At 36.6% G+C, this 27,798-nt stretch overlaps 2 protein-coding genes across 3 annotated transcripts in view; both read right to left on the bottom strand.

The window, feature by feature from the left end:
* The window catches only part of ACE2 (angiotensin converting enzyme 2), a 38,188-nt gene extending 32,615 nt beyond the window's left edge, over window positions 1-5,573 (bottom strand). Inside the window, exon 1 of the mRNA XM_007431880.4 lies at window positions 5,244-5,573. Within this exon, the coding sequence (XP_007431942.2) occupies window positions 5,244-5,501 (258 nt within the window). The 5' untranslated portion in view covers window positions 5,502-5,573. The remainder of the gene's footprint in view (window positions 1-5,243) is intronic.
* A 3,791-nt stretch (window positions 5,574-9,364) lies between these two features.
* CLTRN (collectrin, amino acid transport regulator) lies at window positions 9,365-24,943 on the bottom strand. Of its 2 annotated transcripts, XM_025168979.2 has the most exons (6): window positions 24,612-24,943; window positions 24,003-24,061; window positions 20,729-20,814; window positions 15,876-15,992; window positions 12,239-12,433; window positions 9,365-9,626 (listed from the first exon to the last, which is right to left on the bottom strand). In XM_025168979.2, exons 1-6 carry the CDS (start codon window positions 24,709-24,711, stop codon window positions 9,467-9,469), a joined length of 717 nt encoding a protein of 238 aa, XP_025024747.1. In that variant the 5' UTR covers window positions 24,712-24,943; the 3' UTR covers window positions 9,365-9,466. The 2 variants fall into 2 exon arrangements, with proteins under 2 accessions (XP_025024747.1, XP_025024748.1); XM_025168980.2 differs by lacking the exon at window positions 15,876-15,992.
* Between the last annotated feature and the right edge of the window lie 2,855 nt (window positions 24,944-27,798).

Below are 27,798 nucleotides of genomic sequence, written 5' to 3'. Positions count from 1 at the left end.
CAGCCTAGTCTATGGACATCGAACTCTACTGCTCATCATGGCTTTGGCTAATCAAGGCTTTCACATAATGCTTTTCAATAAGAAAGAGAAGATGCCAGCCTTAGTTTTGCTCATGCCACTTGCAGCATCCCCTGTTAATAGCAAGGACTGATCAGAGTGACAAGGGTTTGGGCACATATTGGCCAGGAAGCCTCAAACACAATCATAGCTGGCTTTTACCCCAAGAATGCTTATGCTTTTCTACATCAGCTGGATTTCTATTTAGAAGCTACCTTACAAGCCAATATACTGCTGCCTGCATTCCACTAGCCCAGAAGCTCATGAAGTATTGTGACGCACACTGCTGGTAATGAGAAACCAAATCCATTCTTAACAGAACATTAAATTACCTTATATGCCTATTAAGGAGTTAACTGGGTGCACAATGTGCTTTAATTGGTTGTGATAAGGGGTCTGGGAATAAATCATGCACAAAGTACTAGATAACATTAACATAGTCTAACAGGGCTTTTGGTATGTGAAATCCAATAATATATAACAATTGCATTTCACTACTATGGAACCAAGCAATGGGTTGTCCAGGTTTGTATACCACACTAAATGATCCACATTTTAAAAGCTAAGCCAGGAGATTCAAAATATCTGTCCAAATGGAATGAATGGGGAGGTACTAATAGCAAACCAGACAGTATAAATGTGTAAAATGAGACATACTGAGCCCAAAAAACAATAATAAAGCCTGATTTTGTTATTGATGGATAAGTCCTAAATTTATAGATTGGTTTTGATGGAAGCCATTTAACTGAGAAGCAAGGTTCACTGGATATAACCATTCAACACTATTATCCAACATAATCAATTTGCAGTAGATTCAAGACAGAAAAAATTAAGTACTTCTTCGCATGTTGCATAATTAATTATTGAATTTACTGCCACAGGGTTTAGCATACCCTAGACTAGTGCTGTCCAGGTGCACCAAGACAACAATTTATAGGAGTTCTAGCCAGCTGTCCATAGGATTTTCAGAACTGGTAATTTTTTGAATGACAAGTGAACACATTTTCTCATAGTTTATATGATGCAACTAATTTACTGAACAGTTTTCTTAAATTAAACTCCATTCCACAGAGCTCCATTTTTTAAATCACACTCATCTCTGAAAAACAGTAACTGATGGGAACTGACAGTGAGCACTAGCAGAAGGGGAGCCAAAGTGGGCCACTGAGAAACACAGAAAGGATATACATCTGCTTGGGAAATTCCAAAGTTTGCTTAGGTAAATATTAGCAAATATTTTAAGATGCTATCAACTATCCTCTCAAAAGGCCAGATAAGAACTAAGAATGCTAAATTCGAAAAGAAAAACCAGAGTCAAGAAATGGGATAGCCTGCTGGAATCCCAAGCAAGAGCATGAAATGGGTAAGAATCCTTAAAAATATTTTGCTTAAGATCCCACTTTTATTTTTATAACACAGTACCATTAAGTTCAGCTTTCCTCCCATCTTTCTGATTAGTGCAAGGTAGATTTGTTCATGGATCTTGGCAAAGAGAAACAAGGAAGCTCTCAAGAAAAGAAAGAACAGAAAGTTCTGGGAACACAGTTAACAGCTTGTGAAAGACCAATCCCTGGGTGCTAACCCAATGTGATAAAGCAAGAATGGGCTCTTGCTGATGCAGGGGAAACAGCCAGGTTCAATGGGGAAGATTGGTACCCCTGCTGATAGCCTTGTTAACTCCTGAGCAGCATCAGTGATAGATAACCACATTAGTCGCAAGGAGCAAGTAAATGTAAAGCTTCCTTCAAGCTCAGCAAATTGAGTTAATTCCTAGTGACTTTATAGGGATATCCATGCATGCAGCTTTTTGGCATTAATGTGGAAATGGTTTGCCATTGCTTTCTTCTAAGATATTTTTTCAATTTCTTGGTCCAGCATGCAGCACTAGTATTTCTTGGGGATATCCCATCCAAGTACTAATCACATCTAACCAAGGTCAGCTGGGTGCTACTTTCATCTGTAGGTCACAACTAACAACATATCCAAATTCTGGAATTAAAAAAAGTATTTAGAAAGTAGCCATCACAAATCTAAAGGCAATTAATTTAGTTGTTTTTTAGTAACTCATGATTATGCTGTTTTAGCTTACCTTTACTGTATCTTAATTTGTAATCCAGGGCTGGGCAACTGTCCATCATTCTGGCCAATGACAATGATGGCTAAAGATGATGGCCACTGTGTGCTTATTTCCATAAATAGATGATTTCCATAATGATGGAATCTATTGTGTTTTTGCAGAATCAGCATATTCCAACTAACAGGTTCATTTAATCTGTTCATAGTTTAAACTGCAGTTACACTTTTTTGTAATATATGAAGTATCAGTTAAGTGTACAACTGTGCTCTGATATATGTATAGATTGAGGGAGTGTGAACTACCTAAATTTTCATTAAAATGTAGGCCAAACATGTTTCTCCACATCCATGCAACATTGAATAATTCTAAAGCGCTAAAGCAAGAAAATCTTATTCATGGCAATGGTAATTTGTGTTAGTAACCACAATTTCATTCAAGGAAAAACAAATATGCCAAACTAATCAAACATAGTCTCTGATTCTAAACTAAAAGTTAAACTACAAACCTAAAACTCACTCTAAATTGAAAACAGAGCTACAATATTAATAAATTGTGACATAAACAGTGAAATACTGTATATGTAATAAACATACAGAAGAATGGGAAGATTCAAGACAGGAGAGATATATAATATATCATATGTGCTTTCCATGGGACTGGCTTGGAAAAACACTACAAAGCTTCAATTGGTCCAGAACGCAGTTCTAGGAGGATCAGCATTTGCCCATGCTACATTGTACTTGTAGCCCTTGAGCTTCAAGGGCTCTTGGTGTGATCCCAAGTGCAATTCAAAGTGCTGGTTATCACCTTTAAAACCCTGCATGGCATAGGGCCAGATTACTTGCAGGACTGCCTCTCCCTGAGTTTTAGCCACTCTCACCAGATCCAACAAGATGGGTGTGCTCCAGGTCCCTTCTATCAAACAATGTAGGAAGAAAGCTGTATTAGTCTATGCTAGCAATAAATAAATAAAAGTCATAAAGTTTCATGAGCTGCAGCTTTTAATTTGTTAAATCAGAATTTTTTATAGCTAAAATGTATTAGTCGGAAGAAGGCCGACTATCCACATGCCATCTGATTTTCTATAAAACAATGTCTTTTGGTGAAGACATGCCTTCTCTGTCCCAGCGTCCGACCTATAGAAGAGCTTCCCCATGAGACCTGGAGGACCTCACCTTCCTGGCCCTCCAAAAGGCAGTGAAGACCTAGTTCTTCCTGCAAGTGCTGGGCCATGATGTTAGTTGAGTCTAATATAAGTGTAGCTTGTGTCATGAGTCTGTTAATGGTTTTGCGGTTATGGTATTATGATTATTTGAATTCTGTTTCTGTATTTTGTTGATAGGCATGATGATAGTGATGATCATGATGACAGATTGTTATAAGCTGCCCAAGTTAGTAGACTGGGATAGACTTGTAAATAACTTGCAAGGTTTTCTGACTGACATCAATAGCAGCAACTAAAAAACATTTTCCAGAATGAGGTGACTGAAAAAAAGGTGTAGGTAGAAAATCAGGAGTAGATTCATGTTTGGAAGCACTTGGGTGCTTGGACATGGTATTGATGGGTTAGAGGATAATATCTGTTTGCTGACTTCAACCACCTGCTTGGTTGTATCACTTTCATTAAAACCAGCGGAGATGGGATTTTTAGTCCCTACAGGGGAATGAGGAGAGGGTTGACTTTAAAACAGACAAAGAGCTTGGGGTGTCCTCCATTCTACACATTGGTTCCAATCTATATCTTGGCTACCATTCACTGTTTTATCAGAATAATCAAAATCAAGAAGTAGGGCAGCATATGATATGTTGCACATACCATCTAATTTAGGCCTCATAGTTCTAATTAAAAAATAAAATAGGCTGGAAATTTGCTTACTCCAATTTAAATCTTATGATGGATATTATAAAATCCTCAAGGTACAAGATTTAGGACAGGAGTTAGCAAAATTTATCTTTCCTCATTGGATGACTGCTTCTGAAGTACAGTATGAGCTGCCTGTTTTCCTTCCAGTGGTCATTAGAAAAACTCTGTAACATTAAGAAGCATTGCTCATCTTTGTTCCTTCATTTGATAAGCCTGAGCTGGACTGTAAGCCTGAGAGGTGTCTCTACTCCCCTATCCCTCTTGATCTGTATGCTGCCCTCAAAAAGTATCAGTAGAGCACAGCAATAAAATGATATGCTATTCATGAAGAATATCACAATTCTAATAGCCAAATCTACCAGTAGGAAGGAATCAGAACAGGGCAAAGTGGGGTATCTTGAAGCTCATTAGACCTGTAGAAAGCTATTGGAATCACTAAGGAATAATGAAACTGAGGCATATGAACTTATAAATAAATAGCTAGAATCAGTAATGATGGGCTTTAGACAGAATAGCTGTAGTTCCAGCGGATCCCTCCATTCTGCCATGATACGCCCCTCCTTCCGCCTGGCATAATTAATTAATTAATTAATATGAATATTTAAACGTCCTATCTTGTCTTAACATATTCTAACAGAAGTGAAACCAGTGACCCAATGGAAGAAAAACTGAGAAGAAAAGAAGATGCCATCCCAACTGCTACATATCCCAACAGCACAAAGGAAGATCTCCCTTCCATCATACATGGGACAGCTGTGCAAATCTTATTGAAAACAGTAGAATAGATAGAAATTAACAGTGCAAGATTCTTAACTGTTTTAGAGGAAATGGCAAGTCTAACATTTCTAGACTGTCCCTGATTACTATCATGAGGTGGCAGACAAAGCATAGCAGGGCCTTATAACTGAGATCCTTCTATCAGTTTTACAAAATATGTTTGGTCAGGAAAATCATACACCTCTAACTAAAGTAATTAATGCCTTGGTCATTCTCCTTTAGCAAACAGACTGTTTTTCCACCTTTGTTGTTGGACTGGAATTAGCTTTCAATTCCATTTCATGTAAACTTCAGGTAGGTTTTATGATGTTGGCAAGTTCAGAACATGCCATTTTACTCTATTGCCTAATGATACTTAGTTTTTCATTCCATTCACCATTCCAGATAATTTTTAATATCTTCTTTTACATTCCCGCTGCCTAGTTTTATTTCTTAAATAAACAGCAAATATTTGTCAAAGGTACGCACCATTTTTATGGCATTTTCTTCTGTGATGTTGGTATTATAATTCCATGAAGCAATGGATGCGTCATAATACAAATCATCTGCACGGACATCAAATTGCATTAAAAACTCTGCAGCCTCCTGGGTCACATCCTGGGCCACAGCCAGAACCACCAGGCTCCAAATAAGGCAGAGCCAGGGTAACATGTTTCCTTTCAGGTCAAGAAATGCTGGATGGGTGAAGCTCCTTGCAGAAGACTTCCTGATCAGTGCTTGTTTCATCAGTGTTTATCCAGTGCTTGGCTATGGAAAAAGAGGAAGAAACCTATTCACTGGGCATTTTATAGTTTTAATCCAGCAAAGGGACAGAATCTAGAAGAGTTTTTTTTTTCTTTAAGTCAAGTAAGCAAAAGTGAATAATTAACTCTGTGGAAAGATAATTACCTGTAAGCGTTTTATGGTTTTCTTTTGAAAGGCTTTTACGTAGAGTTAATATTTCCCCAGCATCCTGTCAATGATATAGCTAGTTATTATCTCTTCTGTCACATTTTCTGAGTTGAGAACTTGAGGTTTTAAAAACAGCTTTGGAGAATATGATACCACTAGAAGGCCTGATGCCAAAGTTCTGGTTAGCTGCATCAAATCAATACGTGAACTTCAGCATTCCTCACCTCAGAACTTTCAGCTGTGTGACTCCTTCCAACTTTTCCTCTCAGCTTCTTCTGTCTGTTCCTTCAATACTTCCACTACTTCTGGCCGTAATCCCTTGGGCCTCCTCAGGCCCCCACCTCTTCTTCCTTTCTGAGGTCACCTTTCTGCTTTCCTTTATGAGGAAAACTAGCTTAGTCAACATATGTCCCTACCTATAAGTAGTGCTAGAGCTACTCAGCTAATCACTGTCTGTGCATCATTGCTATGATTGCAAAAACCCTTAGCTTAGTATCTTATAGTTCAGACATGTAATTGCTGTTCTTGCCCAGAAAAAGTTGCTGGCTGAACCCAATTCACCCTTGCCTTCGTCCTTAATGGCCTTCTGCAAGCTGATAATAACCTTTCTTTCTTGGAAGGCATTTGAGCTATGCATTGTTGCCTTTCTAAATGTGATTTTAAACTGTCTATGCTTACAGGACTAATGTCTATTTTGCATATTCTTAAATTCGTAAAGACTGATTTACATTTGTAGTTGATTGTTGGCTATTGTAAACTCTTCAGTGGAAAGATGGGTTGTGAATGCTGTTTTAAATGAAGTAACTCCTTTTGATCAGAACAGACAACAGCCTTCATTGTATAGTCCTCTCTCCACTGGACTGCAGTAGTTCCAGTTTCAGTTAATGCCCCATTTATGTCATAAGTAACGTCTTGATTGGCCTTTTTTCAAATTAGAAAACAGAGGTTCCAGCCTTCTTAGTATAGTACTGGAGTAATTTGTAATATAAAGGAAAACAGAAGCTTCTTTCATGGGGGAATAAAAATATTAGGAATCTAGAGGACAAATTTCAGCACAACAGTACAATTTACAATTATATCCATTTGATTTGCCCAGTAGTAATATATTAACAAGAAAAGAGAAAAATAAAAAGATAAAATTGGGGAATTTAAAGAAGAAATAATACAGAAGCAAAGATAGTGTTGTTGGTGCTGCAGGCAGCTTCCCACTGCCTGGTACCCTCCAGGCTGGACTACAATTCCCAGAATTTCAGAAAAGCCTAGTTCTGGCTCTGATGATATTGATACCTGCTAGCACTGCCTCATTGATGCTGACTAACTATGAAGTTATCTGACATCAGAATAACAAAAGTTAGTGGCTAGGAATTTTGGGAGTTATGATGTCAACGTACAGCATGTGGAAGGCAACAATCTGGGGAAGGGTGGTGTAATTTATTTTGATGCTGTTAAATAGGTAAGAAACAGATCTAAAAAATGACTTTATTATTGTATAGAAATCTATTAAAAATACTCATCTTGTGCAGTTGATGGAAAAAAACTAACCTTTTGACACAACTTTTAAAGGTTAAGTAATTAGAGAGTAAATATTTGAATCTGAGCCAGGAGTTTATCAAAGGGTATTTAACAGCTTATTCCAAGGTGTTTGAACTACAATTCCCATTGCCCCATAGGCATCACAGAAATTGCCTGGGATTTGGGCAATTTTAGTCCAATACATCTAGATGGGGCTGCCATACTGGGAAATGCTTGTATAAACAGATTAGCTGTGCAAGGTGGTGAAAGAATCCATCTTCTACTCCCAGATATTTTGATATTTATTTTGCCTCCCTCTTTTTATGTAATCTGTTAACTTCTGCTATTTTAATTCCTTCAGGTGAACAAAACCAATTGCAGTAGATTAAGGTGAGAAAGAAAATTACAACCTTTCTCATCTGCCAGTATCTTTTTAGCCAATATACCTCATTAAATATATTTAGAGTACCAGTCCAAGAGATATGGTACTGGGAGGAAGCAGGTAAAAATCTCTAGCTCATAGAAAGAATTAGGCCAACTTACTTTCTAGATAAAGTAAACAGATAAAGACCAAATAATTAATTATGTCTGTTCACACAACATACTAAGTCTGTGAATTAATCACAACTGCTTGGATTTATACAACCTACTAAGCCAGAACCCATGGTTTACAAAGTACCACAGTTGGGTTTGTATAACACACTAAGCCACAAGCAAGCAATTCACATGGCTTAGGACAACGTTGAATTCAGTTTGGTTTATTGTTCAGTAGGGAATTAAGGCTGTTGTTTGGCAGCAAATCCCACTGAAATTAAAGGTACTGATTTCTGAGTAGACATGCATAAGATTACAATGCTTTATAGTGCAGTTCTAGCACTGGAAATGAGTTCCATCAAAATAAATAAAATTATCATAAATGTTTATCCTGGGGCCAAGCAATTTAGCATTTACCTTAAAGATAAAAGCAACAGGTAGAATGCTTTTAATGATTCTTTTGGTCTGTATTTCCTGATTCATTCTTTTTTTTTTTCTGATCCCAGCATAAATACAAGATTTATAGATAACTAGATCCAAGAAAACAATCACTCAGTGACCTTTGGTTAGCGTAACTTTTACAGTAAGTTGCAGATTAATCCAGCAAATTCAATTTGAATTCAGAAATTAAGGATCTAGGTAAACTGAGAAGTTTGCAGTATAATCTCTGCTGCCATAACTCCCTGAAAACATCTAGATTTAATTGACAGACTAATTTTTAGATACGTTATACAAATTTCTACTTATTATCATTTTCCTAGAAAGGAGGGCGAGTAGATACTTGTTAGAGTCTTTCTCTGCTAAGGCTGAACAAAACAGAATAGGACGTTGCTAGTTTGGGAAAGTCCCCCCCCCCCCATTCTTAGTATTAAGAGTTGTTATTAGTTCATTACAGATTCTGCCTTCCTCCCCACCCCTCCATGAGTTGTGTGACTGTTTCTCAGTTTTTGAATTTTAAGAGACTGAGTTTCTTAATTCTGTTATAATCAATTTTTCAAAAATCCAAAATATATTCCCCTCTTAATATTGAACTTTGATCCATGAATATCCTATTATTCTATATTTCAGTACTTCAGGTCTTCCACTTTTTATCATCCAATTGGTGCCCCTGATAGAATATGCCAAGATAAGCACCCTTATTATATTACCGCTGGACAAAAAATCTTAATTATTGAAGCACTATAAAACTTTGCCCAGTTAGTTTGAACAAAGAACCATGGCGGAAGAACACATTTTGTAATGACAACTGTAATAGCCCTTCAGGTGTCCAAGAAGTGATTGTAAACTCAGCCTAAGTGTACCATTTGTTCTTTTTCTATCCCCTTTTCACAATTATGTTTTGTTGTTGCTTTGGTACCCAATGAAGTGAATAGAATCCTGTGGTAGCAAAAGTGGACTTGTATATTGGAAGAAAGCAGTTCACATTTTTCCTGCCATAAAATAATAGAAAGGGTGAAGATATGAATAAATCATAATAAAGAAAGCATCTTTGGCCTGCTACCTCTTCTGCATCCAAAGAGCATTTAACATTGGCAGTTATATTATACAGTTACATGTTTCCATGAAGAACACTGCCTTTGAATGATACACTCAGGCATATCACTATATGAGCACGCTTATCGAAAGAAATGCCCCAAAGGACAAAAAAAAAGGCAAAGTACATAATTTTATTGTTATTGATAATCAGCAGTAACAGCCAGATAAAAGGAGGGCAGAGTTTCAGAAAGAGACTGAGAAACAGCATCCATTTATGTTCAGAAGGGTGTAAACCGTTCGTCATCTGCTGCTGCATAGACTCCATTAATCTGTCCAGCTTTTAAATCTAAAATATGACAGGGAATTCTATTTTCCATTGTTATGGCTGCTTCACATTTATCATCTAAATCTTCTGTTTCTTCAGGATTTGTATTATGTCTGAAAAGGAGAGAGAATAAAATTGCTACTGTCATCAAAATATGAAAAGTATGAATCATTTCAAGCTTAACCTTACAGATAAATGACCCTTTTAGAAGTAGTCCCTTGCAAGCTGCAGGAATAAAACTGCCCAAAAAAGAGCACGGACTTGTCCAGGCAGTTGCCTGGAGTCAAGACCAAGCTGAAGGCACCAAAAACAACATCATCAAATATTCATACTTTAAACACATTTCAGATACAAAGTCCTATCGCGGAAATGTTGAACTTTCTGTCCTCCCACTCCCAGGTTATGCCTCTTTTAAGATGCCACTGCCACCTATTTGAGGAACATTTCAAAACCTGAGAAAATATACTTTCTTCCTTCCAGCTCTATTTCTATTAAAAGATTCAATAATTTAATTGTTTAAAACATGCATGTTAATTCTTTTTTTTTTGTTATTTTTTACCCCACCTTTCTTATTTTTATAAATAACTCAAGGTGATGAACATACCTAACACTCCTTCCTCCTCCTATTTTCCCCACAACAACCACCCTGTGAGGTGAGTTGGACTGAGAGAGAGTGACTGGCCAAAGTCACCCAGCCAGCTTTCATGCCCAAGGCAGGACTAGAACTCACTGTCTCCTGCTTTCTAGCCTGGAGCATCAATCACTAGACTAAACTGGCTTGCATTCACTGTAATAAACTGGCCTGTGGCTAAACTAGAAGAGCCCCCATTGACCTGCCCTGGGATTCTGCCCTCAGGAACAGATCCAGAGCTCCATATCCCTCAGAGGATAGGCTGGTTGGCTGGGTAAACTCTCACTATCCATGTCAACAGGCAAAAAATCCTACTACTAGCTCTAAAAAGACCCAAAATAATGCCTGACAAGCCTGACTGACTTTGGGAAGACCGCACTGGACACAAATGGTATTTTTGCACTAATTTTGCATAGCTATATAATGGGATCTAATTCTTAGCTAAATGGCATCTCCATTTAATATCTCTTTGAGTATCAGATGCTTAGGAAAAATGTCAGGAACGAGCTGTTGCCTTCATAATCTGTCTGGAAACTTTCCAAGTCATTAGGCTGTCTATCACTAAAATCAGAACCCTCGATAACATGGCATGTTTAGGTGGCTAAGAATGTGCCATTTTTATTTTCTTCTCAACATTAACACTAATTGACCTATATTTGCAATTCAAACATTCCTTACAATTTCTCTCTTTTAACATCTGCATGTTCTAAAACTTACAAAAGCTATGGTGTCTGGCACAATTTATTTTTTAGACTAGTCCATCCCCAATATAATTCCAATAGAAGTAGCAACTATTTGATATTTCCTCCTAAAATGCAACTATATCAGAAGGAGCAAGTTAATTTCTACTCTGTTTATTTCAGTTTCTGACCTTGAGCACCACTGATCCATTGACGAAGACCATCCCATATTATTTATGATGCAGCATCAGCAATTTGGAGGAGATAATGAATTCAAAGGTCAAGTACAGCATATTTTCAACCCATAATACATAATGTAACAATCTCAGGACTTGCATATCAGTAATATTATCAGCCATAAAAGTGTACCGTAAATATCCTGCAAATTCTTGAATGTAGAGATTTGCTAAAAATAAACTACCTTGATTGCAAGGTAGGCTTTATAGGATCTCATTGCTTGGAGCCTTTTTTGCACGGCTCTCAAATTGATAGAAAGCCACTCACTCATATATTATTCCATGGCCCACTACAATGAACAGTCTGAATGAATTCCCATGTTAGCAACTTCAGTACTCATTTGTTTCACACAGCAGATAGTGTTTTTCTTATACGCCCTAATGTGGTGAAAGCAAGTGTGCCTCTTCAGGGAAAGGCTTGAACAAATAGCTCCAGTACATGATAGACAACCATTAGGTATCCCTACCCTTTTACCCTTCTGGAAGGCCGTGAAGACCTTGCTCTTCCCCCAGGGATTGGGCTAGGATGGGGATTGAGCTGGGAGGCTGTTTGGTCCGGTGCCTGGGGGGAAGAGAAAGATTTTGTTTTCAATCTGTAATGATTGTTGTGAGCCACCTAGGATCATTAAATGAGACAGAAAGCTATAGAAGTTCCGTAAATAAATACATAAAGGTATTGAGGGTATACATTCTGTAATGTACCATCTGCTCACACCGTGCTTGCATTCCTGTAAAAATGTATCATTCACCCTCAGAACATCCAGCTGAGTGCAGAGGCTTTGCTGTGTGCAAGAGTGATTTATATGTATTCCTTCTCCTCACCTCTTCAGTTCTACATGCACACCGGGCAGTGTTGCTGCTTGTCTCTCCCTTTCTCACTTTCTCTCTGGCTTCTCACTTAGACTTTTGCTTTGTCCCATAATAATGCCTACAACCACCACTTCTCCTTTCTCTTTTAGCCACTAGCCTGCCTTCCCTTGCTGCCTGCTTGTAGCAAAAGATCACCATATACGTACCATGGATCAGTCAGCATTTACACAGAGAATGGACATCTGCTAATAAACCCTTAGTTTATTAAATGAGGGAAAAAATAAAACAGGAACCAATAAGTAAAAGTATTGTTCATTTATATTTGTAATTCTGGACTGACCCAAAGCAAAACAACTCAAAACGCTTACCTCTTGCGGTGATAAATCCCAGAAGATACAACTAAAATTATTCCAATCACAGTAATGCCAAGAATAATTCCAAATATGATCAGCCAGGTGGGCAGAGGTTGCTCAACTGGTGGAGCTAAAGTTGATGGGATTTCCAAGAACTGCAGTGTGTCATCAGTTAATAAAAAGGCATTGTTGATCCGGTTTCTATTCATTCTTTAAAAAGAAATAGTTTGACATTTTTATAATCAGTCAAATATAATCAACAAAAAATAACTTTATTATGTTCAGCATGTAAAATGGCTGAGGAAGAAAATGATTTACATCAGTTATCATTACATTTCATTCCCAGGTTTTATTTTTGTTAGGAGCTTTGTGTGATAGTGCCTCAAGGTTGGTCCAGAAACATCACCTGATCCAATAGATGACTGCAATGTTCTGACAGGAATTAATAAATTCCCATATTATTAATATTATATTAATGTTCTATCTTTTTTTTTTTTTACGGGCTATCAGGTTTTTCTGGTGTCAATTCAAATTGCTGGTTCTGACTTTAAATCTTTGAGGATCAGAATATTTTTCCAGCTACAAAGAAACTGCTCTAGACCTTCATTTCACTTCTTTAGTTCTCATAATCATTTAAAATTATAAATGTAGCAAGAGCTCTTTCATTTATGGCATCAGGATTTGAATTAGTTTCCTGAGAGAAGTACTCATGAAATCCTACTTTAAAACAAATTATTTAGGAATCGTTTTGTAGGATTGTGCTTAATTATACATCTTTTGTTGCACGTTTGATGGTAAGGCTATATTCTATTATATTTGTATTATTTTGAGGGGAGATAAAAGGGCAAAATGAGTACCTTAAGACTTGCAGACAAAAATTGAGAAAACTTTTGAAGGGAAGAGAGTTTTTAGAGTTTGTAAAGAAGGAAATGATGACTTAAGCCTCTGCATATATTCCTCTAATTTAGTGAAAAATTGAAGCTGAAAAGAAGTTAGAAATTTCAGCATGGCAGTGATCTCAAACATACCTCCAAATAAACCATGACGTATGTACAGGATAGAAACATAAAGGTTTTAAAATGGCCTTCATAATTTCCAGACTTGAATATATTGATAATCTGTACGGATTTTCTCAAACGTGGAATGCATGCAAAGAGACCTAAGAATATTTCTAAGCTAGAAAAGTTTTACAAGAATGGAAGGGGGAAATCCAAGAGCAAAAATAGAAGGTCTAACTGTAGCTAGCTATAGTAAACATTTGAAAGCTGTTATTTCTGCCACAGGAAGTGTCACAGAATATTGACTGAAACTTTGCACCTGTCATATTCACTGTTTTCTTATTCTGTTTTTGTAAGCAACTGCCAATAGATATTAAATATTCATTCAAATTTTCACATGCAAAATTTGAATGCATAATTAATATTTATTGGCAGTTGCTTTAAATTTGTATCAAGCAAAGGTTGCGTCAGCTTCTGTTTACCTAGGGATTCATTGAAACATACAATATGATCAAGGGTGCCTAAATGTATGAATACAATTGTACCTTTCATTCATTACCAATCTGGAGAAAAATCAGTCCCATTCACTAATTCTTTAGAAATTTGTATTCCCATTCCATAAATTTGCATGCACAGTATACCCTTTCTTTTCATGGAAAGACATTTAGACTTTAGAAATAGTGCAGTGGAACACAATACTGCAGAATTATGTCACAAATTAACTATTCACAAAGAATTTCATTTCTAACTTTCCAGTGCAACAGATCCAATAGAAAATGAAGTTGCCTACTTTAATATTAGCTGATTTTATTTGCAGAGCCCTCTGTTCAGCACAACTGCTCACTCAGATATTTTTGAATCTTGCATTCTGTTCACAGTTGCAGTGTTTTGTGGGATTCAGTCTTAAGTCTGTATGCGAATTCAGTTCCATGCAATCTATTTCTCCTAGAATGAATTGCATAATGAATAACCATGGGCTAGAAATACTTAGAAATGTGGAAGAAATGACAAATACGCCTGGTTTAGACAGAGCAGTCATGAACTCCCACACAGAGCACTGCAACTGTTCCTGTAGTTCAGATCATGAGAGCTGAGCTGTAGCAGGAAGGACGTTTCCAAACTGGATTGATTAACACAGCAATATGCTAATTACATAGGCTCTTATCTTTCAATCTTTTGTGATGGAGCTGAGATAATTAGCTTTGTTTTCAGAATTCTTTCTGGATCAAGACTAGCCAAAATTGGAGGAGGATATATTTAGGAATTTTGTTAATTTAACTTTCCTTTCTCCCCACAACTGAACACTGCTTTTCATAAGTTATTATCCGCTCCTTAGGAATTCAGTTTCGAGCACAGTAATAGGTATTTCAAAGGAACAGCTAATGTCTACAACCGATGGACAAGAAGTAAATCTGCTAGAACAGCATGCCACTAATGTTGAAAGAGATTTGCAGTACATAGAATGAATGCTTCAAAGCAGAGCCAAAAAAGTAAAAGTGCATTCCATTATTCTTACTATGGACCGACAGATCCGTAATCTGTTTTTCTTTGAAAACAGTTTAATCTTCTTATAAGCTTAAAAGTTAATCTCCCAAACAATGCATTCTCTTTCATTCCCACATGCATGTTTATTCAACAAGTAGCACTGCATTTATGAAAGATAATTTTCTGTTAAAGCCTAAATTCAACAAGTTAAAACATGCAAATGGGAGCTATTCTCTCTTGAATCTTGCAAAAATGTCACCCGTATATTGGTGCACCAGAAGGTGGTTTCTCTGGGCTCAGAAGCTAAGGAGGGCCAGGCCTGGTTAGTACCTGGGTAGGAGACCTCCAGGAAATATCAGGGCTATAAGATAGATTGGGAAATCTAAACATCCCAGGAGAAGGCAACGACAAGCCCCTTCTGTACTGTGGCCAAGAAGATTGCAGGGACATGTCTGTGAAATCATGTCCAGCTCAAGTTGAAGGAGAATTTACCTTGTTTAGGAGTGTGACCATTAACTTATTGCTTATATACAGTTCAGGGTATATAAGAATGGGCTATTTTTCCTTCCTACTATGGGGGGGAAAAAGAAAGTCCAAAACATGAATCTTAAAAAATGAGGCATGATCAAAGGATTTGTATATAATCAGGGAGCAGTTTGGCAATAATAGGTTTGTCTCTCAGATTTACCCCAAAGTGATTAAAAATATAGATGTCCTAAAATAAAAATCTGGAGTGCTTCCAGATGGAGCAGTAGGTCCTACTGCTCCTAATCAACAATGATCCTCTACTCATTTTTCTCTTTACTGTATTTTTTTGGTATAAAGGCACAAGGTGGAAGGAGCAGTGGGAAAACTGGGAGATTACAAAAGGATAATCCAATTATCTGCCCCTTCCATAAAATGTTGCATTTAATGCCTTATCTAGAAATATCATTGGACATGGACATGGATCTGGATTCTAACGCTGTTCAGCTATAATGCCTACTGATTGGAACCTAAGCAGGACATTCTTTTGCAGCATGGCTTACTATCACACAAGACTACGAAAAATCTCAATGCAGCTTTGAGCATTTTCAGAGTGAAGAAAAGATGCCAATACTCCGAAGAGAAAATATATTTGTTTCAAATAAAGTTGTGCAAATATATAACACATATGCCCAATAGAGTACCTTATGGCTGCTTCCACATCACTTCTGGGAATAGTTGTTATATTTGTGGATGAATCTGTGACTACAAACCAAAATGATACCCGGCTGGTAACATTGCACAGCAATACATTGGAAATTCTAAAAATTAAAATAATAATAATAATAATAATAATAATAAGAATAATAATAATAATAATAGAAGATCAATATAGTAAGTCCTCCCACAGACTGGACTCTTTAGGCAGCCATCAGGCTGTGAGTTTTAGACTTAGCGGTATGATCTCACTTTTAAAGCACAGGCTTTAAAGAAAGGTGTTTTGTTTTTGTTTTTTTAATTACCTGCACTAGCCTTCCCCAGCTTTTGCACCTTCCTTAGCATTGGCCATTCTGGGTGGGAAATTTTGGGAACTGAAGTCCATATATCTGAAAAGCGCACCCAGGCTGGAAAAGACTGAGCTATTCTAAGGACAAGCAACCAGTGGCCTGGGTGGCTCAGCCAGTAGACTTGGCTCTTCTCCAGGTGACTTATTTGATGTCCTTTTCCCCCTCCATTGCTAAAACGCTTCTGCTTTTTCTACCCAGGCATGTGGCCAGGGCTAGAAAATGTGAATAAGATGCCAAGATTTATACTGGTTACACTGGATAGGAATCTCAGCTATTCATGCAGATGAATGGAACCAATATCATGTGTCCATCAGACCTTGTTCCATTCATAGCATGGTTCTTGTTTAAAGACTAATTATCTCCAGCATATACTCCAGCAAAAACAGGAATATGCTGTTCCTTAGTGACATCTTCTGGCTGATTACCAGCAGAACAAATGGTTTCAACTACGGTTCTCCATTTTTTTAAAAAAATGTGTGCCTGGATATATAAATATACACAAATACACATAAACATATATACACATGTATACATGAATATACACATGATCTTCGTAAAGATCATATTGCTGGACTAAAGTCAGATAATATTATTCATATTTAATAATATGAATAATTATTCATATTTAATAATAATGTCTCCAGTAATGATGGAACTTGCCTGAGGTCCAAATATATAATATAAATTCATGAGGTTATATCTCTAAGCCATGTACTATACTGTCAATTGTCACTCAGATAGCTTAATTTTGTTAATGGAAATTTAATTAAAACAAGCTATAAGTAATGAATTAATGCTCTAGATTAAGATATTATCATGTTGATACAGATCATTGTTTTGCATTTGCAGTGTAACCAAGGTTGAGTTTTATCTTCAGACCTATAGCAAACATTTGCTAGGTTAAATTGGGGTTATATTTCTTATGAAATCACAGCTAAATGTGGAGTTTTGTGGCATTTATTTGGGAAATATTAACTACAATCAACAGTAACAGAGTTATTCTGCATAGTGACTACAGGATATATTTGCATTTAAGGACTTAGTAATATATTGCCGTGTTGAATGAAAGGAGATAGATAGATAGATAGATAGATAGATAGATAGATAGATAGATAGATAGATAGATAGATAGACACACACACACACACACACACACACACACACACATTATATAAATAAGAAAGAAATTTTAAGAAATAAAATTTGAGCAGGTAACGCTGAAAGACTGTGAATGCCAACATTGCAGAGATAATGTATAGCTCTGTTAAGTGTAAAATAAAATATAATAGCTCACAACTGAGAGAGAGAGAGAGAGAGAGAGAGAGAGAGAGAGAGAGAGAGAGAGAGCAGGAGAAGCAGAATCAAATCAAACAATGATGCAGAGATATAGGGTGGAAACTGTAATTATTCTACTACCCATACAAAAAAATTAAAATTGAAAAATATTTTGTCTGTCAGTTAGTCCAACCCTTGGTGAACTCCAGGTACTTACAACTACCATAATACTGGCAGATGATTGCCTACCCTACCCTCTGCTTAAATAATATACCACTACTTTCTGAGGCAAACAGAAGTTACCATTAGGCAGTTTGTGTTAATGCATAGATAAAATCTCTTTTTCTAAAATATCCGTTCACTGGCCTACATTGTGCCAACACAGAAATAGAGAACATCCTTCAGATATCTACAATGGCTCATCCATAGCCAGTCTGACCACCCAAGTGCCTGTAGACTTATATAAGGCTCAAATGAGTCTACCTAGGAACTTCTGTTATAGAAATAAAGCCAAGGCTCCCATAAATAATTTTTAGTAAAGACTTAACAACCTGCTTTTTATAATCTTGAAGAAAATTTATCACTCTCTGCTCTTTATACTGTAAGACTTTCTAGCTGAGCGAGCCGCAAAACAAGATTACCAGCTTTAAAAACGGAGTATATTGTCCTGCACAGCAAATCTTCAGGTGGTTCTTTGTAATGAGCAGAGAGTTTGTGATTCTAGCTCTGGGATCTGCTGTCAGTAAAATTATTTCTAGCAATACAATATCTTTTAATGCTAATACACATTTCCCCTCTATTTTCACACTACTACAGCAAGGATAATTCCACTGCAATGAACATGAAAATAGGTGGACATATCTGATAATGACCAAAATCCATTTCTGCTAAGTTTGAGGTACGAAGTGGAAACCCTTACCCAAAGAAATAGCAGAATGGTTATCTAATGCTGTTTCCTAACATCCAAATCAACCTTCAGCAGCAGGGCTGGTAAAAGAGCCTTTTCTGCTGCATTTGGAGCAGGTCAGACACCATGGATGTCTGAAGGCCTTTGATCTTTCCACCAGCCCATCCCTGGAAAAATATAGTTAATAAGCAGGGAGGGTGTAAAGAATTTTGCTACCTAACACAAAACAGGAAATGAAATATTAATCCACTTAGCACAGAGTACCCAAACTGGCTAAGTTGTTTTAGTATGTGAGAATGAAAAGCCCATAAGTCCCTGAGAATAAATGTTGTTGATTTATGACAATGATCATGATAATCATCAATTTATTAACAATTTATTAAATCAATGCCTGAAGCTATTACCTCACTCTGCCTAATGGTGAGAACTGTTGCACTAGGAAGGTTTCTCATGCAATGGAAGATCAAATAAATGTATACACTGAAACCTTTGAGTAGACTTGCATTTAGTATTATATTAGGTAGTTACTAATTACATAATTAGCATAACATCTTCTTTGGCCCTTAATTGATCTTTGTAACTGAGAAAAGTATGAACGTTCATGATTCTCATTACCATGTAGAGGATGACAGCTGCTTAATATTCACAGTTGATACATATATCACCTTCCTTAAAGGTAAAGAAAGGCCCTTATTACTAGTTACAGTCAGCCCTGGTTATAAGAACCAGAAAGAAGCAAAGTTAACCACTGACAAATATCTAGTACCTCAGCCTATTTTATAGTAACAGATTATTCCTAAAGTGGGAGAAGAAAAACAAATTAGTATTCAGTATAAATAATTAAGTTTTTCTTCTTTTTAGCTAAAGTTTAATTTCTTTTGGTTATGGAGAAGAGAAATAAATTAGCAATCTGCTATTGGTTGGTGACAGTAAATCTTTTCCCAGTCTTAACACAAAGAAAGTCACAGTTTCAGGTATTCTGATATTTAAGTTAAAGGGATCTGAAATGGGTATCTCTATGTGAGAGAGTTCTGTTTCAAGTATAGACTATTCCAGGGAACATTGGAAAGTTCCTCTCAACCACACGCATGAGTGGTTCAGCCACTTCCTGAAAATAAATATTGTGGTTCAGTTCCTAATTGAATGGGATATCACAAACCACTTCTTAGTTCTAGAAGATTTATTCCACAAAACTATCAGACTGCTCCCAGGACAGCCAGATGTGATCTGAAGGAAGAATAGTATTTTTTAACATCCTATCCACAGAACAGAACATTTTACATATCTCTGTTCTGTAACACATCCTAGAAAAGTTTTACTTGGAATTCAGAAGAGCTCCTGCCAGTCAAAGTAGATAATTCTGACCTACATGGAGAAATCATCTTCTCAGAATCAAAGAATGTAAGGATTGGAAGGGAACTTGGAGATAATCCAGGCCAACACCCTGCCCAGTGCACAATCTGTTATTAGAGCATCTCTGACAGTGGGCCATCCAGCTTCTCTTTAAACTCTTCCAGTGATGGAGAGGCTATCACCTCCCAAGGCAGTCTGTTCCAATGTTTCACAGCTGTTACTGTTAACAATGTTCTCTGATATCTGACAGAAAATTTCTTCCTTGCCATTTACACTCAGGGTTTCTTGCCCTGAAACAACTCTGAACAAATCTGCCCATTTTCTATATGATAGCCCTTTAATATTTGAAGAGAGTCATCATGTCTCCTAGTCTTTTTCAGGCTAAACGTACTCAGAACTTCCAAAGTATTCCTCTTAAGTTCCCCCCCCCCCGGCTCCTGATCATCTTGGGGGCTGTCCAGTGGACACACGGCCCAAACTGTCGATGTCTTTCTCAAATATAGACACAATATGCTAGATGTGGCCTGACTAATGCAGAATAGAGAAGAATTCTGACTTCTTACTTAATATGACAGGTTTCTTAAGGGAAGATCTGTAGTTAAGTACTAGCATTGCCATTGTTGCAGTAGGAAAGATCTCAGCTTTATTTCTGAGTAAGTTGGAAAAAATTCTCCACTCCAGGACAGCAACTGACATTTAGGGGTATGCAAGTACTGCAAGATGAAGCCATAACAGAAAGCAGCTAAATATGACTCCAAATGATCACCTGATTGCTCTCACATGCAAGGGGAAAAATCACCTCTAAATGGGGCTAGCAGAAAATATTATTTTTATCATACACTAAAAATAGACTGGCTGTAAAAGAAATCATTCAGGTATGCAAGTTATTCCCAATCCACAGTGAGATGCACATCTATCTTAATAAGAATATTTACAAGAAAATGTGTATACTTACTGGGTTGTTTCTTGATTCAAATATCTTCTTACAGCAAAAGCTAACATTGCTTTAAATAGATATTCTTCAGTAGCATCCCAGCTATACTTTAAAAAAATATAATCAACTGATTATTATACATGGAAAGCTAGAAAAATACATTTTCCTCCCATATAGCCTCTAGGGAAAAGAATAAATGCTTGTTGACAATTATGGAAATAGTATTACAGTTTAGAGGCATATATATTTCATCCAGGTATTTCTAAAGGTTATATCTTTTATGAATTTTATCATGTTATTCTATTTCTGCAAACTGTCCAGTGCCATTGAGATTATCTCTAATTAATAATAGCTTATTTTTGCAGACTTAACTGTTGTAGTATGTTAATCCTTGGGCTGCCTAAACAGAGTTTGCATTAAAAGCTGCTGGTTTCTCTACAGATACAATTTCATAGCAAATGTTTTGACCGATGAACATTTAAACCTGATTCAGTTTATTTTAGATAGCTTGGACTTCAATTCCATAGCAAATGTTTTGACTGATGAACATTTAAACCTGATCTGGTTTATTTTAGATAGCTTGGACTTCAATTCCATAATGTCCTGATAGCATGGCCTTTGATCTTCTTGGCTAGGTGTTATGAGAGTTAAAAGTCCAGCATATTTGGAAGGCACCAGGATGGAGAAGGCTACCATAAATGGTCTGGAATGGGAGGCAGGGACAACCTTTTGTGTCCAGAGGTCACTTCTTTAGTATTATGTTCTGAGCAGGGAAGAATCATGGGGTGCTAGAACAGGGATGGCATGATATCTCACAAATGAGATAGATCAATGGGGGGGGTTACTCGCTGGGTGGCAATGTTTTAGCTTATTCAATAGCTTAGCACTGTATTTCTTTAGTGTTTTTCTTTCTTTATTATTAAATTTATAACCTGCCTTTCTGCTTAAATAAGCTCTCAGGCAGCATACAACAATAAAGCAAAGTACAAAATATAAACCACAACTGTAAAATTAGTACAATTAAAATTTAAAATATATTAAAAATCATCAATTCTGTTGAGTGCAACGAAGAGTTTTGAAGGAGGAATATCATTTGCAGATCGCCCAAGCTAAGTACAGGTGTCAGCTCACAGTTCCCAAATCTTTTCAGAGAGAGAGCTTTTGTGAAAACTGCCCCTGCAGAACTATTTACCTGGGACCTATTTTGTTGTGGGCATCTGGACGCTAGGGGGAAAAACTCTTTCTGACTATTGGATGACTATTGGGTTGTGCAGTTCTTTGGCTGGGCTTTGTTTTATGTATATGTTTGACTGAATTTTTAGGTATCACCTGGAGTATTGCATTTAACTGGGATTTCAAATGATGGCTGTAACAAACTTGAGAGTAACTAAGATCAAAAAGGCATGGTTTTCGACATATGTCAGAGTTCTGTCCAGGTCTACCACATATGTATTTTGTGGCTAGTGAACAGCAAAACTTCAGACATTTGATACAGATAGGTGTTTCTTTATGGTCGAGAAAAACATACATACACAAACACACATTGCATACTGTATAATACCAAAATCAAGCCTTATAATAATACCAAAATCAATACCAAAATCAGTCCCAGGCTTTAAAATCCTAGGCTATTTCTTCCTGCTTTTGAAGCAACAGACTTTTGGCCATTCTTTTCCCACCCTTGAGCAGTGGGGACATCTTTTGCAATATGGTTCTCTCTTAGCTGGGAATCGCAGCTTCTGCCTTGCCAGTTTTATCCTTCGGCCTTGCCAGTTTTATCCTTCTCTAACTTCTTCTTCCAGGCATATCACCCCTCTTTCCCTCCAGTCATGAGGGAGGATGGCATTGTGCCAGCCCTTCTGTTTCAATTACTTTGTCCCAGAAAGGAAAGTAATTTTATCCTGGAAGAAGACAATGGCATGCTATTTTCATATTGTTGCCAAGATCACTACATAGATGTGACTTTGCCCTATCCATTGTGCAATGCCCTGGAGGCCACCATCACCTCTCTGAGCTGCTGCTCCTTTCCAGTAACAATTGCTATGAGTTGGAGAGGAGCAATTCACCAAGAGAAATGCATCCACTGCTCCACATCGAGCCAAAGAACAATTTTGCAGTAAGGTTACAGAATGCAAAGATAGTCAAACTGGATTGGCAAAACTATTTTTGGTAGAGATTTAAATTCTGCAATTTGGAAGTGGTACGTCAGGATTTTCTTTTCCTATATTTCTGATACTACTGTATACATTTTCAACCAGTCTACCTAGCTGTATTTGCCTTATCCTATCTTTTCCCGTAGAAATGGGAAATGTATCAAATGCAATTTTTCTGATACAGAGGAAAGAAATTAAGTCTATTAAAGCAACAAAGTATGGACAGATGGTGCAGTAAAATGGCTGCCTGTCTTATTTTGGCTCTTATTTCATTTTTACTTATATTTATGTGACTGCTTCAAGGATGCAGCTTTAGATATTCATGTCATTGTTTGGTTGCATGTACGTGTGCTGAGACTAAATGAAATAACCAGGTCAGGAGCTACACTGGAGTTCTTTACATATAAAAAGTACTTTAGTGACTGTAGTCTCTGAAAATCGAATAACTACTCTGCAGGACTTGACAAAGAGTACAATGTAATTTCTGCTGTGGTTAGAATGTGAACAGAAGGCATATCAGCTCTACTATGGGAGAAGCTGGAGGTGCTAGACAGGCCATAGCTTGTTTTTGCTTCTTTTTGGTCCAATATCCTGTCTGCAAGGTGATTTAGTTTTACCCATTCTTCATAGGATCAGGAAGAGACCATTAAATATTTTGCATCAGACAGAAGCAGCTTTGAACAGAGCACTAAGATTGTAACTCTCTAGAGCTGACCCAAAATTCATTCACTTCAATAGAAATGTGTATGATCAGACATTTAGTACTATTAATTCAATCACTATTTGCCACTATTTGGTACAGTAATTCCTCTCCATTTAAGTAACAACAGGAACAACAACAATTGAGTTAAGTAAAGATTAGGAAATTGACAGCTTTGTCAATTATTATCTTATTCATAATAAGAATGCATATTATTTAGGAAAGTGAAAGGATGGCAGTCAGAAAACTTACTGTTTTAAAGGATATAAGCATGGCATCCATGTTAGCAATGCTACCCAGATTTTAAAGGAATACTTAGAAAATTTAGGTATTTTTAGGTCAGACTTTTTTTGGTTGTTGTTGTCTCAGGAGTGAGCTGTCTTACTAGCTGGTATTTTATGAAGCTTCTCACTCAAAAAGTAGTTGTAAATATTTAACTTACTGCATTTTCTTTTAGAGCTGTTTTGATACTAAGCCGTACTTTGAAAGCATTCTGTGCATCTATTGCAAGGAAAAGAAATAAAATGAAGCACATAACTCACATTTGATTATGTAAATGATTTGTTATTTTTCAGTACATTGCATCATATTTTTGTTATATTTCAATTTATTTCAGAATACCCTAAGTACAATTATTTTGAATATACTTTACTTAAAATTTTTAGGTTCCAAGTAAGTTTGCTTAGGATATAAATACAAAAGATGAAAGTCTGTAAGTTTAAGTGCGGGATATTAACCATGGGACAATCACAGGCCACTTACAGTTATTTCAGTTCTAAAATGTTCATAAAACTCTTTTAGCCTATATTGAACTATTAGCAACAAAGGGGCCATATTAATTTAACAGGATGCCCCAACAGGATTCCAATAGACTTTCTATCCTAAAACATTAATACTCATTCTAAAGAACTAATCAAATTATTTTTATATCCAAAACTTGTGCACATTACTCAAAAACATAACATGCACCCATTTTCAGTTTGAATTTTCTAAATGCTAAGTTTTTAAATCAAGTTGTAGTTGAAGGATGAAGCATAGAAGCAAATCTTACCTGGTTGGCAAAGCTCAGGATATGCAATGGTGGTAACCCAGGCAGATGCAAGTAGCAACCCCCCTAGCAACAGTTCTCCTAACCATCTTTGTGCTAGCATCCTTCAGCTGGGAAAACGTCAGGCAACAAGAGAAAAAGCAGCCACTGTAATGCAGTCTTAAACTTTCTGTGACTCAAGATTAAAGCAGCTGCAGCAGAAATAGGGCGCAATCAAGCTTAAAGCTTAATAATTAACCCCCCACTTATTTTAGGAAAAACAGTTATAGGAAGCAATGTCCTCTTCCAGGTACATCTTTTATCTCTTGAGATCTTAGCAAAGAGAGTAAGAAATATTTAATTTTCATTTCTTGGAATACTTCATGTAATTTTTACAGGTTGAACACTTTGTCTCTTCAGTGGCAAGATAGTATTTTTCCCTTTTTTTCTCACAAACACACCCATATGCATACTCTTTTTGCCACTTAATTGAAAACCAACTTTTCTGTTTTAGTGAAATGGTGCTCTACTGACACACTGGGACATACATTGTGAAGGATAATGACTTATGTATCAAATGAAAAAATAGCTTTCCAAAGTACATTAAACAGCAAAAAAGCAACAACTTTTCTAGAAAATCAGATACTTCTAACTTCTATTATGTTATTCCCCCCACCTTCCAATAGTCACCCTACCTTCAAAAATATTTATTACTTAGAAAGAATTTCAATTGTTGGCACTCTTCAGCACTGAGTTTCATGTCTGCTGAAAAACCATAATATTGTTATGAGAAACCATTTAATTTATGTCACAAAATTTAATAGATCAGTGGTATAGAACAAGGTTGCACAACCTTTGCTGCAGCTCAGACATACTTTACCTTTGAGAGTATATCAGGAGCTATATTTTAGAAGTCAGTGGAACTAGTACAAAAAATAGATTTAAATTAAAATCAGATTACCTTAAGTACACACAGCTAATAAGATTATTGTCTGCATATTTAATAACTTCCCCTTTACATCACAGTAAAAAAGCTGTAGTTTGTTTGGTTTGTAAGTTAAAACAAGCCTCCAGCATCAAATGATGAATCACATGTATGAAATAAGAGTTTTGTAGATTAAGAACAAGACCCTCAATTATTACCAGTATTCTATAATATACTGTATGTGGTGAGTTTCACCAGACTGAAGTAGTAATCGCAAAATATAAACTATGTCCTGACTTTCATATTTCAAAGGCACTGGTTTTTGTTCTAATTTTCTAGCCACCAGACAAAGTAAACATGTTGAAGCTAGTGCTAATCTTAGGATTAGATGAACCCTGAGTTTCTGGGCTTTGTACTTACAATTGAAGGAAAACTTTATTCTGAAAAGCTGCTAAAAAAGGTGTTTTTTTAAATCAATCAATGTATACTCCAACGTTCATCAAAATGGATTATATAATCAATCTTCTGTTTATTTATTTATTTAAGCAATTTATACGGCCACCCAACTCACTCACGGTGACTCTGGGAGGCTTACAGAATAAAAATCCCAAATACAAAACTCATTCCACCCACCTGCTTACATTTCACTGGTTGTCTCGTATCCAGTTAGCACTGGTTGCTAAATGATATAACTGTTCTGTAATAATACCTAAGTCCATTGCGAAATGAAATATACTATTAAACTTTAATATTTTAAAATACACTATGATGGATTTTCTTACCATATGAAAGCATACAAATTTTGTTTTGGGGGTAGGGTATTGTGCAAAGCCATTACTGATTTAAAACTTATGATTTATTACTTAGCATGTCATGTGAAACTGTGCAATTGTGGTTTATTCAATAAATCATAGTAAAACCATGACTGAATATAATGTATGAATCTATTCTTGGTACAAATATGGGTAATTAATCAAAAATCTTTCTACATCCCTTCAAATAGCTTTAAAGTTGGAAGACCCAGGACTGTAAAAAATTTACTGTCATATAAGTTAATCAACAGCTACAGGCAGATTTAAACTAGCTGCTGTCTTTGACAAATTACCTGTTTCAAATTGTGAGGGAGTTAATCACCACAGTTTTACACTAAAAATTAACTTTCCTTGGGCAGAAAGTATAAATGTATTACCATCACTGTTCACTCACACAAAGAAAACTAAAGATTTTGGATGCCTTGCCTGTCAAGAAAGTGACTAGAAAGTTGCAGATAGTGTCAAATGTGAAATAAAGAAAATTATAATTCAGTGAAGACTAGTCCCTGAAATGGAATCTAATCTTTCTTGTGTAATTTATCCACTAGGTAACATTATAACATTGTATAGTTTGTTACCTACTGATTTTGTAATTAATACACCAGCAAAGATCTTCAGGCTTACTTATACACTTTCACATTTCTCATTGCTGCCTGTATTTACAAAATAACTGTGACCTCTAATGAGCACTGTGGATGAAATAATGCAAAAGAAAAAAAAAGAGCCACATTAAAAAAACCCTGAAAAACAGGAAACTTTGCATGTTTGCATCTTTGTTCTAAAAGCCATGGGTTTTGTTCTACAAGCCCTGGGTACTCATGGTGCCTGGGTACACATGGTATAGCCAGCAAAATCAACTGACATAACTTGATTCCCAGAATTATTTTTTTTAAAATCCGGGCGGAGAGGGGCAATCAGTCCATAAATAGCACTTTTGTTATTCCTTGCCAGCAACAAACAGGCCAGGAACAGAAGGCTGCAGTTGGTTTATTCTCAGCTTGTAACTGGCAATTCCTGGCATAAAAAAGAAAGCCGGCTAAGCTGGCTGGCCTGATTTTGTTATCAAGCAACATAGAAAGTATGCTTTTGCAGCACCTGATCACGTGCAGGTATGTAATTCTGTAAGTCATGCCCCACAGTGGTGTCACAAAGCAGGCACATGAAAGAAGGGCCTGTGCCCTGACATCACTGCAGAGCGGAGATTGTCATACTTCGTTCCGCTTTGCTGCGGACAACCTATGCAGCTTCACGCATGAACCACTCAACTGCTTTCAGAGGATCTATGCTTAGAGCTAAATGCGTATGCTATGTATATTTTGCCCTGTCTGGCATCTGCAGTGGAGGTGGCCTGCTTTGGATGGAGTCTGAAAGCCAAGTGCTCCAGATGGAAAAATCATCCCGATCTGCCACTACATTTGAATGCACAAGTACATGAAATTTACAGCCAAGCAGGGAGTTTTGTACATTGAAATGT

Source organism: Python bivittatus, unplaced genomic scaffold (genome assembly GCF_059951505.1).
Source record: "Python bivittatus isolate LINGU-HERP-01145 unplaced genomic scaffold, Pbiv_v1 ctg000350_np1212, whole genome shotgun sequence".
Taxonomy (NCBI): domain Eukaryota; kingdom Metazoa; phylum Chordata; class Lepidosauria; order Squamata; family Pythonidae; genus Python; species Python bivittatus.
This window is presented reverse-complemented; position numbering and strand designations above follow the sequence as displayed.